Source organism: Conger conger, chromosome 9 (assembly GCF_963514075.1).
Source record: "Conger conger chromosome 9, fConCon1.1, whole genome shotgun sequence".
NCBI classification, from domain to species: domain Eukaryota; kingdom Metazoa; phylum Chordata; class Actinopteri; order Anguilliformes; family Congridae; genus Conger; species Conger conger.
The window spans coordinates 42400055-42414316 of NC_083768.1; the positions used below are offsets into that span (position 1 = coordinate 42400055).

Sequence of the window (14262 nt, forward strand, 5' to 3'; positions counted from 1 at the left end):
CTGGTTAATTGTTTTTAACTGATCAAATTAAAGACTTAAATGAATCAATATGTTCCTAGTTGAAAGTGTTAGCTATTTGGGAGATAATGACAAATAAAAATTCAAAGCAATTGATAACCAGGCAAACCTGCATTGTGTTGATATGTTTAACGAAAACATTTAATTAAACACGTGAAACTAAACTGCCTAATTAGAAGCCTATTACTTAACCTCATTATTTTATGCGTTACCTCATCTTATGTCGTTGTTTGAAAGATGGTGCAATACGCAAAATATGAACATGGTATTTTCTTTCTTCGTGCCATTTCGAAGCTATTTCTGGATTAAGGTAAATAATCGATTTTAAGATGAAAGGATTAAGAAAAATGAACAGCTTGTTAAAATTATTTGATGGCAATTGTGGTTGAAACCCCCCCAAAAAACAAAAAAAAACAAACAGCAAACACAGGGGTACAGGGGAGTTTGGGAAGCACTGATGTTGACTATTGTTTACAGAAAGTTTAGAGACAAAATCACGTTATTGTAATGCGTTGATAAGCTCCTTATCGTCTCTGAACACAATTAATCTGCGAAATGAGACAAAGCCCAATTCAAAGACCAAAAATGGAAAAGGCACACAGCTGGTTAAATATTAGGTTTATTTAAATAAGGAGGAACAGTTTGGTACATAACAAGAGAAGATCAGTGACAACCCTATAAAGAAGAAACCATTCACTCATTTAACATTGAATAAATAACAAATATCTATATCAATATTAATCTCTTTGAAAAACAAAATTCTTGTGGACATTACTCAAAATGTGTTATGTTACATTTGCTTTGGTCCCCATGGCTGAGGGTTGGACTTTCAACAGACACAAAAACTCAGGGTTTTTAGAGGAATTACGGGAAGATAGATCCAGTGACAGTGTCACACGAGAGAGGGCTGAAGCGGGTGAGAGGTGACGCTGTTTCCGTCTTTTCCGTGACCGTGTCCCCTGCACCCTGTTTGTTATCACACTCCCCTTCTGTCGTGAGGAATGTGTGTGTGTGTGTGTATGTGTGTGTGAGTGAGAGAGATTGCGTGTGAGAGCGTGAGAGTGTGTGAGTGTGTGTGTGAGAGTGTGTGTGTGTGTGTGTGTGAGAGAGAGCGAGTGTGTGTGGGCGTGTGAGAGAGAGAGAGAATGTGTGTGTGCGTGTGTGGGGCTGTGTTTCTTCGTCGTTGTCTTCTTCGTCCTCATCGTTGTCGTGGAGACGACGTCCTCTCGCCCCTCCCGTTCTCACCCTCCCTCCCGCCTCCTCTGCTCTTCTACTTCTTGTCCTTGTCGAAGAAGTCGTTGCAGGCCACCGTGAGCGCCCCCACCAGGATGATGAATTCGGTGAAGTCCACCTCCCCGTCGTTGTTGGCGTCCAGGTCGGCCATAACTTTGTCCACCGCTTCCTTGTCCTGGGCGTTCTGTCGGACGGACAGACGGACAGACAGGAGAGGCTGGTATCCATGGTAACACGTGTGCTTCAATGGGCGCAAGTGTTTGAGTGTATGAGTGTGTGTGCCTATCCGACTAACGTCTAAGTGAGTGTGTGTAAGTATGTATGTGTGAATGAAGTGGGTGTGTGAGTGTGTATGAGTGTGTGTGAGAGTGTGAGTGTTTAAGTGAGTGTATCTGTGCGAGTGTAAGTATGTAAGTGTGACTGTGTGCATGTGAGAATGTGTGAGTATGACTGTGTGCACGTGTGTGTGTATGTGTGTACTGTGTGTGTGTGAGTGGTAGTGTGTGTGATGATGAGTATGTAAGTGTGAGTTTGTGTGACAGTGCAAGTGTTAGCAGTAGTGTGTGTGGTGTGTGAGTGTGTAAGTATGTAAGTGTGAGTGGTAGTGTATGTGTGTGAGTGTATGAGTGTGTGAGTATGTAAGTGTCAATGGTAGTGTATGTGTGTGTGTAAGTGTGAGTGATAGTGTATGTATGAGTGTGTGAGTATGTGAGTGTGAGTGGTAGTGTATGTGTGAATATGTAAGTGTGTATGTGAGTGTGTGAGTGTGTGAGTATGTAAGTGTGAGTGGTAGTGTGTGAGTATGTAAGTGAGTGGTTGTGTATGTGTGAGTATGTAAGTGTGTGTGTGAGTGTATGAGTGTGTGAGTATGTGAGTGTGAGTGGTAGTGTATATGTAAGTATGTAAGTGTGAGTGGTAGTGTATGTGTGATTATGTAAGTGTGTGTGAGTGTGTAAGTATGTAAGTGTGAGTGGTAGTGTATGTGTGATTATGTAAGTGTGTGTGAGTGTGTGAGTATGTGAGTGTGAGTGGTAGTGTATGTGTGAATATGTAAGTGTGTGTATGTGAGTGTGAGTATGCAAGTGTGAGTGGTAGTGCGTAAGTATGTAAGTGTGAGTGGTAGTATAAGTGTGTGAGTATGTAAGTGTGAGTGGTAGTGTGTGAGTATGTAAGTGTGAGTGGTAGTGTGTGAGTATGTAAGTGTGAGTGGTAGTGTGTAAGTATGTGAGTGTGAGTGGTAGTGTAAATGTGTGAGTATGTGAGTGTGTGCGTTGGGGTCCTCACCCCTAAGTAGTGCCCCAGCTCCTCAGTCAGCAGCTCTCGGAGCTCCGCCCGGCTGAGGGTGAACTTGTCGCCCTCCTTGCCGGAGTACTTGTGGAAGGTCTGTATCATCAGCTGCATGGCATTCTCCAGGCAGGAAGTGCACTCAGGCTCTGGGGTCGTCATGCTGCGGACACACACACACCCACACGCCCTTTATTTAACCCTCCGATCGAGCCCCAGCGTCCTGGCGCCTGTGTGCATAACGGGGGTCCCCTTTATTTAACCCCCTACCACCCCTGCAGGGGACAACTGCCCCCCCGGCTCAATTTCACCAACCACACAGCTCTGGAGAAAAATGAACGCCACATGTTTTTCTTCTCTTTTTTTTTATTTTTTATGAATCGAGGCTACTCCACCAAATGTTGACTGTGGAACCCTTCCTAAGAAAAAACATTGGTATTTCTTTATTATTTATTCATGCATATACACTTTTATTTTATTTTAGCTTCATGTGTAAAGACACTGTGTGTTTTTAGAATTTCGATGTTCCAAATGACAATAGTTGCGTTTGGAATTAGAATTCAAATGTGGCCAATGTTTCATAAAACAATACAAAAAGTTAGATTTTTATGCACATACATAAAACTGAAAGTTTGATGTGGCCTCAGTATTTTGCAGAGCTGTACATTATACTATGCTGAAACCTACACAAGGGACATCCAATAAAAATAAAAGACATAATATTTTACAGAATCATTTCACTGCAATGTGTTTTTGTCATCAAAGATACTTGCATTATGTCAAAAAAAGAAATTTCTGTGGGGTCCCAGAAGGTTAAACCTTTAAGTTTGAAGGGAAGGGTCAGGTTAATTACAGCTGAAAAAAAGCACTTTTTTTACTTCATTAATTTTCAAAAGATTAACTTTCTTATGAAAAGGTATTTTTAATGTGGGCTTGAAACCCTTATATTACAATATCACCTCACACATAAAATGTAATTTAAACATTAGAGGTATAATTAAATGTTCATTGGATATGGATACAACATGTACACACACACACACAAGTGACAGCATTCACATCACCAATTGTTAAACAGACTGCAAAACCTTTATACTAACATGACACATTCCAATGGTATTTCTGCAGGAGGGGTCAGGCACCTGCACTGGGTTCCCCATGTAGATTTAATATGTGAGAAGGCAGTAGATTTAGTATTTGAAAAGACAATAGATTTAGTATTTGAGAAGACAGTAGTTTTAGTATTTGAGAAGACAGTAGATTTAGTATTTGAGGAGACAGTAGATTTAGTATTTGAGAAGACAGTAGATTTAGTATTTTAGAAGACAGTGGTTTACCTTAGCAGAAGGAAGTAGATTTAGTACTACAGAAGACAGTAAAAAAAGTTGAAATGCATAATATTAAAATGGCCCCTTGAGTCAAACGAACTATGCGTAGAACTGCGAGGAAACAGTCATTTCGATGAACAACCAACTCATCCAGCTGACATGCGTATGCAGTGCAGGCACACTCATCACCTTCATCCTCACCGAAAACGACCACACACAACTCACCTCCAACACCAACGTCCCCCTGGAATGTGAAAAAGTTTTCAATCGCGCAAGTACAGTCGAAGGGGTGTAGAGACAGAGAGAGTGAGGAGGGGGAGAGAGAGAAAGAGTGAGTGAGAGAGGAAGAATGAGAGAAAGAGAGAGAGAGAGGAAGAGTGAGAGAAAGAGGGAGAGAGAGAGACTGCACCTGCTTGTGTGGATGGCCCCCCCGCTCTGTAAAATATTCTGGGTTGTGCAGAAAATTTTGAGGTCAGCTCTCGACAGGGACACAGAGCTACAGTTAGAAAAGAACCCTCCGGAACCTCTGAAGAGCCGCGGAGGATCTCCGGTGGCGGAGACGAGCCCCCCACGGCGATGACAGCGGCACAAAGGCCGGGCGCGGGACATCGATCCCCCGAATTGGGCCTCCCCCGGCCCCTCACCCTCCTCCTCCTCCTCCTCCTCCTCCTCCAGCTCTGGTCTTACCTGAGTGGTTGAAGGACGGGCGGCTTTTGTTGTCCGGTAAGAGGGAGAGGAAGACTGACGGGGAGAGAGTTTGTCGGGGGCTTAAATATCACCCTCCCTCCATCCCACCCCCCTCCTTACATTTCTCCATCCCTCCTTCCACTTGTTTCTTACCCTCCCCTATCCCTTTCTCCTGCTGCCGATACGATCTGGTGATGCGCAGACACACACACACACACACACACACAAGCATGCGCATGCACACACACACACAGACACTCACACGCACACACACACACACACGAGCATGCGCATGCACACACACACACACAGACACTCACACGCACACACACATACATTCTCATACTCTCACACACAGAGGCACACTCTCTCACACACCCACACACATACATTCTCACATACACTCTCACGCACACACAGACACTCGTACACACACACAGGTGCGCACATGCACGTATGAGTATGCACACATGCAGCGCACACACACTTGCACTCTCTCTCACACACACACACATACATTCTCACATACACTCTCACACACTCGCACACACACACATTCTCACATACACCCTCACACACACCGGCACACACACACACGTGCACAGTGCAGCTCTAGAGCATGAACACGCAGAAGTAACAGAAGAAGCAGTGAGAGTGTCCTCTACTTTTCACAGTATTTTATTATTATTATAATTTGCTTTAACAGACACAGGGGTGCATACATGCTGTGCTGCTGCCAGGTAAGAGAGCACTGTGAACACTCATCAGTCACAGCAAGTGAAGGCACATCACACACACAGGGCTTAGTGGTTGTTCGTGGATGGAGGCAGTGGCCCTGGTGTGTGGGGTAGTGGGGGTGGGGGTGGGTGCGGTGTGTCTAAGCTGGGGAAGGCTGGCCTAACTCCAGTCAAAGCCGAGGGTTTGGAGTTTCAATTCCACTTTAATTCGGCCCGCTCAGGAATCGAGTCGAAATTTCAATGAGCAAACTCACAAAGAAGGCCTTCCTTTCCGCCCCAAATGATTTAATTAATTGGCATTAAATGCAATTAGTTACCTCAATTGAGTGAGTTGAAACTGAAACTCCCTCCAACCCCCGTCGATGACCGAGCGTCTGCTAGCCCGTCTGAACTTTCAGCAAGCAGTGGTTTACAAATTGCAGCACACACAACGACGCGGGACAGCCGAAGCAGGTGTCCCGTACTATAATGCGCAGAGATTAAGGGAGGCCCAGACAGATCCACCTGTAAAGGTATACGTCCAGCTCAGGAGGTGGGGCGGGGGGTGCTTAGCGCGCGGCTAATTCTGGCTCGAGCTAATGCGCGGTTTAGCGTTTCAGACGGAGTCTGTAAGTGGCGGGGTAAAGCAATCACGCGTGTGTGTGTGTGTTTAGCGTGTTGCCGTCTGGACCTCTCACGCCGGCCCGGGTTGGCGGTTATGCAAGTGCGCTAAGTGTTGGAAAAACGAGTCCGGTAAAACGATACGGGGTGGGGAAGGTTATATACAATCCAAAGGCTACGCGGCCAGATGGAAAAAGCACAGTGTCCGGGTGCCGGCGTGCATTTATGCATGGGTGTCAGGGCGAGTGGATGGGTGTCAGGATAACGTTTGCGATTGTCATTACGGTTGTCGGTCGTCATCCGGGGTGGAGGCTGTGCGGCTTTTGAGCCTGGAGGATTGCGTGTGTAGGACCGCGGGGGTGATTAGGAGGGTGTCACTCAAAGAGTGCGTTTAGCGAGTGCGAGAGTGTCACCGAAGGAGAGTGTTTAGCGGGATTAGCCAGGAGTGTGTCGCTAAAAGGCGCGTTTAGCGGGATCAGCCGTCACTGTGTCCCTCCGGGGCCCAGGGACAGAAGGTTATCCCTCCCAAAGAAAGGACTATTTTCAGCCCCCGAGGGCCACAGGGGTCCCCTGGTGTTCATTGCCTCCGGGCCCCTAAATTATTTACCCGGAGCCATTATATGGATGAGATGGCATGCACCTGATATTCCAGGCCTTGGTCCAATGCTAATTGAAAAAAAAGAAAAAAAAAGCTATCAATAAGCCAGGTATGGTGACCTGCGACCTGCCCGACAAGGCGCGCAAAGCGACGGAGTGCGTTAGCACGTTAGCGCATCGCGCAGCCCCGCCCACCTCGCGCTCACGAAGGGCGGCGTAGGGCCAGGAGAAGTCCAGTTCTGGGTCTGGCGCTATTTTGCTAGCGCTGCTATACGCCCGTGTTTGAATAGCTCTGGATAAGAGCGTTCGCTAAAGGCCTAAATGTACACGTCCAGTTTTTACGAGAGTCGCTAGGATTAGCTGCGCGACAGACAGCAAATGCACCTCTACCTCTACAGCAGGGATCATCAAGTCTGGCCCTCAAATCCACATCCGGCTCTGGTTTTAGTTGGTGTTACTGATTAGCCAGATTGTCTTCACCAGACTCCATTATTTGCTATGGAAACAAGGCTAATACACATAGTGCTGTACAGAACTGGGAAGGCAGTGCAAAAATGGCTAGGAAGTATTGAGCATCCAAATGTCAGTGTATCAGTATGCTAATACAGCGTGATACACAGTACACTCTCAAGTAGAACATATTAGCTTGTTTTATGTTAGTTTCTTGCTTCTCATCCGGTTGGCAAATTTAAAAATGAGTAAAATTGTCTCCAGCTAGCTAGCTATATTTTTGTCGCATTTAGTAAAACAATAATTGAAATAAGATTTTAAGTCTAAATATAAGGCTAAAATACTTGTTAAGATAGACTTATTTTTTGTTTTTTTTTGCAGGGTATGTGCGTAACTGCTCTCAGTATGCTGTGTGGTGTGCTTTAACATGGTAAATTAGCGAGGTGCACATCTATACTGTATGCTATTCCCAGAACTGCAATAGCAATTTATGCTACACAGCATGGTTTTCATCAACTCCGTGGTTTATGCTATTTAACTGGAAGCCATTACACGCCCAAAATATTTTACCTGAAGCTAGCATTGACTAATGGCCTCCACTAACATTGAACACAATTTTATGCGGAATATCAAAAATTAAAATAAGCAATGCAAAGTGCACAAAAGCTTGCGCTACTCCTGTCTGTAAAAGCCACAATGTCAGATAGTGTAAACTTCTCACAAAGCACATTCACTCTCCCGGAAGCGCCCATGAACAGCTCCAACAGTTTTAGGAATTCTATACAGCCCAATCTCTCGGAATTCTAAACCGCCCAGTCTTCCGGAATTCTACATAGCCCAATCTTCCAGAATCCTACACCGCCCAATCTTCCAGAATTCTACACAGCCCAAATCTTCCCTTTGGCATTACACTAAGCCTGGCCCCTCTATGCCACCCAATGCAAAAAAAACAAAAACAAAACAACTTGCACTGGCAAAAAAAAAACAAGCAGCAAATGCAAAATGGCGAGACGGATTAATCAAGTTACGCAGTGTACGGTTATACTGGGGTATGATGATTCGTATATTACGGTATATAGCTGGCACATGTTAACATGGTGGAGTGGGGTGTGTGAACGTGGCCTGGCAGGGTAAGGGGTCTACGGGATCTCCTGAGCTGCCGGTGCGCCCCCTGCCGCCTCCTGGTCCTTGACTTTCTGTTCGCTCAGCGTGTTCGCCAGGTACCCCACCAGGGTCATGTACTCCGGGAAGCTGACTTTCCCGTCTTGGTTGTCGTCCAGCCCCTGACGCATCTCCTTGATGGCGCCGGAACTGTCCGTGTCCTGAAAAGCAAAGGGACAGGGCCGATTAGTCCTCGTGCAACACAGCGGCCTGACCGTGTCACCAGCAGCACGCGGACCATCATTACATGACTGAACGGGGCAGCCCGACTTCTGTTACTAGGCAACCTGTGGGCATTCTACAAATAAAAAGAACCAGAACAATGGGGAGGTAAAGTGGAAGTCCTGCTGAATGGCATTTCCGGTGTGCTGATAAATGCTACGCTAGCGCATTTCATCACAGACGGCAGCAGTCTCGCAATAACTCCATATTAAGCGAATTAAGCGTTAAATCATTCTGCAAACACTACAAGGCTCTGTGTCGCCAGCAAACGATCGACATGCAGCGTTTCATTACTTTTTAAACCCAGGACTGGGTTTCAATGATTTCTCATTGTCAAGGATTTCAATTTCTGCCATAAGGTGGTTACTGTAAGTTTAAGAGAGTTTGACGTTTTGTTCTAACAGCGCGATTACATCCCTTAATATCTCAACCGTGAATTTCCAAGCTGTTATGTACTATAAAAAAGGTTGCTAACACATTGCTAAAGGCCTACTCTAACTTGATAGGTGAGAGGTGGAATGTGACCATTTTGTAGTTTCAATGTAGCAACTTGTTAGCAACTCATTTGTCAAAGCACATAACAGCTTCAAAACACACGGTTAAGTTGGTTACCGGATGTAACTTAGCTTGTAGAGCAGAACGTCAAACTCTATGAAGCATATGCTAACCTCAAAAATTGGGGCGACATAGGCTCAGGTGGTTAGAGCAGTCATCTGGCAGTCAGAGGGTTGCCAGTTCGATCCCACCCTGGTTGTGTCGAAGTGTCCCTGAGCAAGACACCTAACCCCTACATGCTCCTGACGAGCTGATGTGGCAGCCAATTGCTGTTGGTGTGTGAGTGTGTGTGTGAATGGGTGAATGAGAAGTATCGATTGTACAGCGCTTTGGATAAAGGCACTATATAAATGCCAACTGTTTACCATTCAGAAATCAAAATAATTGAATCATTTAAAAAAAGAAAAATGTTTACATATTACTTTGAGCTACATTTTATGTATGCAAGGTTCCATATGAATAAAGCGTATTATTATTATATTCACAGGGAATTACAGTGTAGTTCAGGATATGGATTCCAATAACAGTGAAATAACAGATGGCTGAACGGGACCATCATTAACGTGATGTCACGGTTGGCGATCGCGGTTCTGACCGTCATGATGTTGCCCAGCTGTTTCTTGACCATCTTCTGGAAGGCGCTCCCACTCAGGTTCTCCTTCGTCCCGGCGAACTTCAGGTACACCTCCACCACTGTCTTAATGGCCGACTCCATGAGCCCTGCTGCAGCCACAGTCAAACCAGATTAGAGATGAGTAACGCACATGCACACACACACAACACACACGCACACACACAACTGCAGGCACCCACACAAACACACACATGCGCACATACACACACACACATACATACACACACGCACACAGACATGCGCACACACACCTACACACACACAGACACAACTACACGCACACACACACACACACACACACAGACACAACTACACGCACACACACACACACACACACACATACATACGTTCATTTGTTTTTTAAAGAAATGCAACATCTGCACAATCCTATTCGGGCTTCCAAACAAGATGGCCGCCCGGTTTTGCAATGTTTGCGTTCGTCCTCTCATAACAGAGCAAGCGGTGCAAGATTACAAAATGGCAGGAACATGAATGGAGGACGTTTCTCCGACATACAGGTGGAGATGCGTGCATGCGTAGAGATAACGGAGCGTGTCTCTTCACCATGACAGCAGCAGGAAAGGGCTGTTTAAGACTCAGGATTGTGGGACTACACGGGAACGGGGGCGTCAAACAGGACTACAGAAATGAGTCGCCATGGGTTCACTGCTCGCCACCGCTTCGCCTCACACCGTCGGACAGACGGCACAGCCTGAGCAGAAAAACTTCATTTATTTTAAAATATACTAAACAGTAAAGCAGGTTCAGGGGGCAGTCAGGTGGAAGGGTAGGGATGATTTAATGGTGGGACCCTGGAAACGAGATTCACTGAGGATAAGGAGAACGGAATTCACCTCATTATCAGTTAGGCTATCAGTTGAGTAAGAGGAGCGAATAAAAAAAGTCTGAATTCAGAGGCATGCAGAATTCACACACACATGTCTGCACACACACACATACAACTACACACACACTCATGTACACACAACTGCATTCACAAACATACAGACACGCACACAGACACAACTACATGCACACACACCTACACACACATGCACACACATGCACACAGACACACATACATACACACACACAGAAATCAGTGCAAACAGATACTGACACGTTAATGGCATGGCATTAGGGTGTGTACGCTGGAAATAATAGGAAATGAACGGAAAGGTGATGTGAGAACACTTTAAAGGGTGGCAGGGAGTCAGGAGAAGAGACACACAATGGAAGCTCTGATCTTTGATAGGTCACCTGATCTACACAACCACCACAAGGCCGGAGGCTCAGTTTACCTAAGGCAGTACCTGTACCCGCCTGTCTCTGTCCCACTCACACACACAAGCACACACACACACAACTTCACACACACACATACACACAACTACACGCACACACACCTACTCTCATGCACGCACACACACATACACAGACACACACACACCAGTACACGCACACACCTGCATGCGCAAACACACACAGACATGCATACACACATACACATATACACATGCATACACACACACCCCTCTCATGACCTCAGGGGAACCTGAAAGGCGATTTCTGCCAGTAATCTGCAGTCTGACACAGACCGCTCCACGCCCCAGCGCACACTCACTCGCTGCGCCCTGAAAGCCCCCCAGCCCGCATTGTGAAACGCTGTCTCAGGCGTCGGGCCAGTTCGGCAACAGAATACCTTCCCATCGTCCATATCGGCCCATTACGAGGCTAACCAGCTGCCGCCGCGGCTACCCGTCACGCCTTTAGCTCAGGGGTGTCAAACCGAATTCCCAGGGGGGGCCGCAGTGTCTGCGCATCCCCGTGGTTCCCTTTCGATCATCAGTTAAGACCTTCAAAACAATGCGATTCTTTAGCCGATCAATGACCGGAACGAACCACTGGTGCCGGGAACGCCCCGAAAACCAGCAGACGCTGTGGCCATGCACGCCCCAATACTCAACGTATCCCCCTTTACTGCACTAGTCTTGTCCTATCTGCAAGTATGGGTCGGATGTAACGAGTGGAAGAACATCCGCACAGTCTTACTCGTGCTTCCAAAAAAAATCTACCGCCCATTTCCCGCTGTTTGCGTTCGTTCTCTCAGAACAGTGCTAGCGGTACCGACTACAAAATGGCAGCAGTAAGCAGGGTTCCGTTGGCAAAATGAATGGATGACGTTTCTCAGATGATCAGGCGGGGAGGCCATGTGTAGAGATGGACTCTAGATAACGGGCCACGTCTCTCCACTATGAATGCAGGTCGAAAACGGCCGTTTTAATACTCGTGTTCGCATCTTTCAGCTCCCGATTTGCTCTGACCACAATTTTGAGAAACCGTTTGGGAATTTTCGGAGGGAATACGACCACTGACAGATCACTTTTATGGCTTGAGTTTAGCCAGCTCCTGTCTGACTCCACAACCTCAGAAGGTTGTACATTTTTAACTGAACCACTCAGAAAACCATCCTTCGGCATAGCTTCTCATTGTTTTATTATATGTATTAATAACTTAGCCTATACTGTAGCCCATATCAGTAGCCTAAAATCCTAAAATTTCCCTCTATCTATCTATCTATCTATCTATCTATCTATCTATCTATCTATCTATCTATCTATCTAGCCTACATTACAAAGCATTCTAACAAATACAGTACTTACTGTAACTTTAAATATTTCACAGCTTGGCCTTACTGATTCAGATGCCTGAAAGGTTCATTGTTTCATAAGTTTGTGTTGGTATAAATGTGCAACATTTGGTGTATTTAAAAAAAATGTAGAATTTAAAATTAGATAGCCTATTGAAGTGGCAGGTAGAACAATGACATTTCAAGGTCCGAATTGCTGGCGGAATAAAATGTAGCCTCAGAGGTTCCAAATGATTCAACACAAGACATCTTGTTGCAGCTCTCGTGCAACCAAGTGGCACTGGTGTTCAACAAAGCGTTTATAAAGCCATGCTCAATTTAAAAATTAGCGGCATAGTTCGATGAACAATATTCACACACGTCAACCTAATTGTTTCCAGCCTGTGGTGTGAATCATATCCTTACATCTACCACCGACAGGCAATTTCTATTCCTAGATTTATCTATGCCAAGGTCACCATTCTTGTCTTGCCATCTCCGTCTTTTCGGCACATTCATTATTAACACCCTTGCTGTAACCCGGCTATCACGGGCGTGTCATTGTTAACAGACGGGCTCATCTCGAGAGGCGGCTGGCCTCGTCCCCCACCCATTTTTGTTGAAGGAAGGGCGGCTATATCGGGCCACACACACACCTTCGGACACAAACTAACATAATACCCGTTAGTTACTGCAAGCTCGTCCAAAAATAAACAAATAAATAAATAAAACAAGATTGAAATTAGTTAAATAAATTAACGGTGGGTTTCCGGTTTCCGCCCTATAACGTAAAAGAGATTCAGAGTCGGATTACCAGTTGGGATAATTTGATATGTGTTCTCCCGGAGTAACGACAATACCACCGCTCGTATGCTATGAAAGATTAATAGAGGAACAAGTTAGGCGGAGGATACTGACTGCGCCAAACTGGCTAATAACTGTCATTTCTTTTTCGACGCAATAAAAATGGGATTTTGAGTCCACATAAAAGACGAACGCATTTCCCAAAAGAACACTTCCGTACTTCCAGTTCACCAACTAAACTTCAGACCATACCCTATAAAGTTTACCTTGAGCTAGGCTACTAGGCTATATAAAGTTCCGTTGGGAGATGAATGTGTGTCTAATATCAGTGCAGAGTAGTCCATGATAACGGCAAGAAAGCCTATGGCAGCCGACTTGCTGTTGAAAAGCAATTGCAGTTGGCCAAATAATAGAAAAATAGACAAATTTGTAACTTTTCTTTTTGTTCTTAACTTAAGATATAGTTAGGCTACACGTTTTAAATAAAACGTAGGCTATAACGCGATAGCCTATTCATCTGGCTATATAATCTTGAGCAGCCTGTATCATTAAGTCAACGATTTCCCCTCGATTTAACAATGATTTACAATCGAGCAGTGAAATGCCTCACATAGCACAGCACACATGACTGCGGATTTGCCATATAGTTTCAATTAGTCTTTAGGCAAAGGAAGTTACTCTCCGTTCGCGCTGCTTCCATTTCCCCCTTTAAACGACAGGCTGGATACACCTTGATTTAAATTTCAGCGTTCTTCTAGAATGTACACATCCCCTGTATCTGTAACCCTGGTGAACCTCGAAACGTCTCGTTGTCACTCAAGGGTGTAGGCTATCTGAAACGTGGCCATGAGGTTATGATCGTGTCTTGTCCATAAAGTCGCTTTTTAGCATAAGTAGCGGTACAATAGTGAGAACTTACCGTAAATTATTGACCTAAAGAGAATCGACGAAACTTTTTTTTTCCCTGTTTTTCTTAGGCTATTCTCACTTTCCTTCTCTTCAGTCCGCCTCTCTCTCCTTTTTCTCTCTCTCTGAGCCAGCAAACTTGCTAAACTAGACGTCTGTGGAATCTCTTCCGTGCTGTAGTTTTTCTTAAACTTTTCCCCCCCGACAAGTCAAAGGGCGTGTACCTGGAAGAGCCGAGAAGGGAGAGAATAGAGGGATAGGGAAAATGAATGCGCATTTGGGAATGCCAGGACAAGTATGACAAATGGTTGCATTTAGGTTTTTTTTTTGTTTTTTTTTTAATGATTGGAATGTACAGTGTAACCTATTTTTGTTGGGCGTGATTTGATGCAGTTTTCACCAAGCTGGTTCGAATTA

General features: G+C 45.3%; 2 protein-coding genes across 3 annotated transcripts; both read right to left on the reverse strand.

Annotated features, from left to right (window-relative positions):
• Positions 1 to 629: 629 nt before the first annotated feature.
• On the reverse strand, positions 630 to 3011 carry LOC133136434 (protein S100-A1-like). The gene is made up of 2 exons (XM_061253908.1): positions 2536 to 3011; positions 630 to 1435 (listed from the first exon to the last, which is right to left on the reverse strand). Exons 1-2 carry the CDS (start codon positions 2695 to 2697, stop codon positions 1289 to 1291), a joined length of 309 nt encoding a protein of 102 aa, XP_061109892.1. The 5' UTR covers positions 2698 to 3011; the 3' UTR covers positions 630 to 1288.
• Positions 3012 to 5212: 2201 nt separating this feature from the next.
• LOC133137280 (protein S100-A16-like) lies at positions 5213 to 14112 on the reverse strand. 2 transcript variants are annotated; one of them, XM_061255458.1, is made up of 3 exons: positions 13859 to 14112; positions 9468 to 9592; positions 5213 to 8256 (listed from the first exon to the last, which is right to left on the reverse strand). In XM_061255458.1, exons 2-3 carry the CDS (start codon positions 9585 to 9587, stop codon positions 8074 to 8076), a joined length of 303 nt encoding a protein of 100 aa, XP_061111442.1. In that variant the 5' UTR covers positions 9588 to 9592; positions 13859 to 14112; the 3' UTR covers positions 5213 to 8073. The 2 variants fall into 2 exon arrangements, with proteins under 2 accessions (XP_061111442.1, XP_061111441.1); XM_061255457.1 differs by having other exon boundaries at positions 9468 to 9595; positions 13859 to 14097.
• Between the last annotated feature and the right edge of the window lie 150 nt (positions 14113 to 14262).

Bases quoted from the DNA above. Each gene is read 5' to 3' on its own strand.
- LOC133136434 (XM_061253908.1), bottom strand. From the start codon at position 2,697: ATGACGACCCCAGAGCCTGAGTGCACTTCCTGCCTGGAGAATGCCATG. The intron at 1,436-2,535 runs GTGAGGACCCCA...TCCGTCCGACAG, and splicing joins AGCTGGGGCACTACTTAGGG to AACGCCCAGGACAAGGAAGC.
- LOC133137280 (XM_061255458.1), bottom strand. From the start codon at position 9,587: ATGGAGTCGGCCATTAAGACAGTGGTGGAGGTGTACCTGAAGTTCGCC. The intron at 8,257-9,467 runs GTCAGAACCGCG...TTTGCTTTTCAG, and splicing joins AGCTGGGCAACATCATGACG to GACACGGACAGTTCCGGCGC.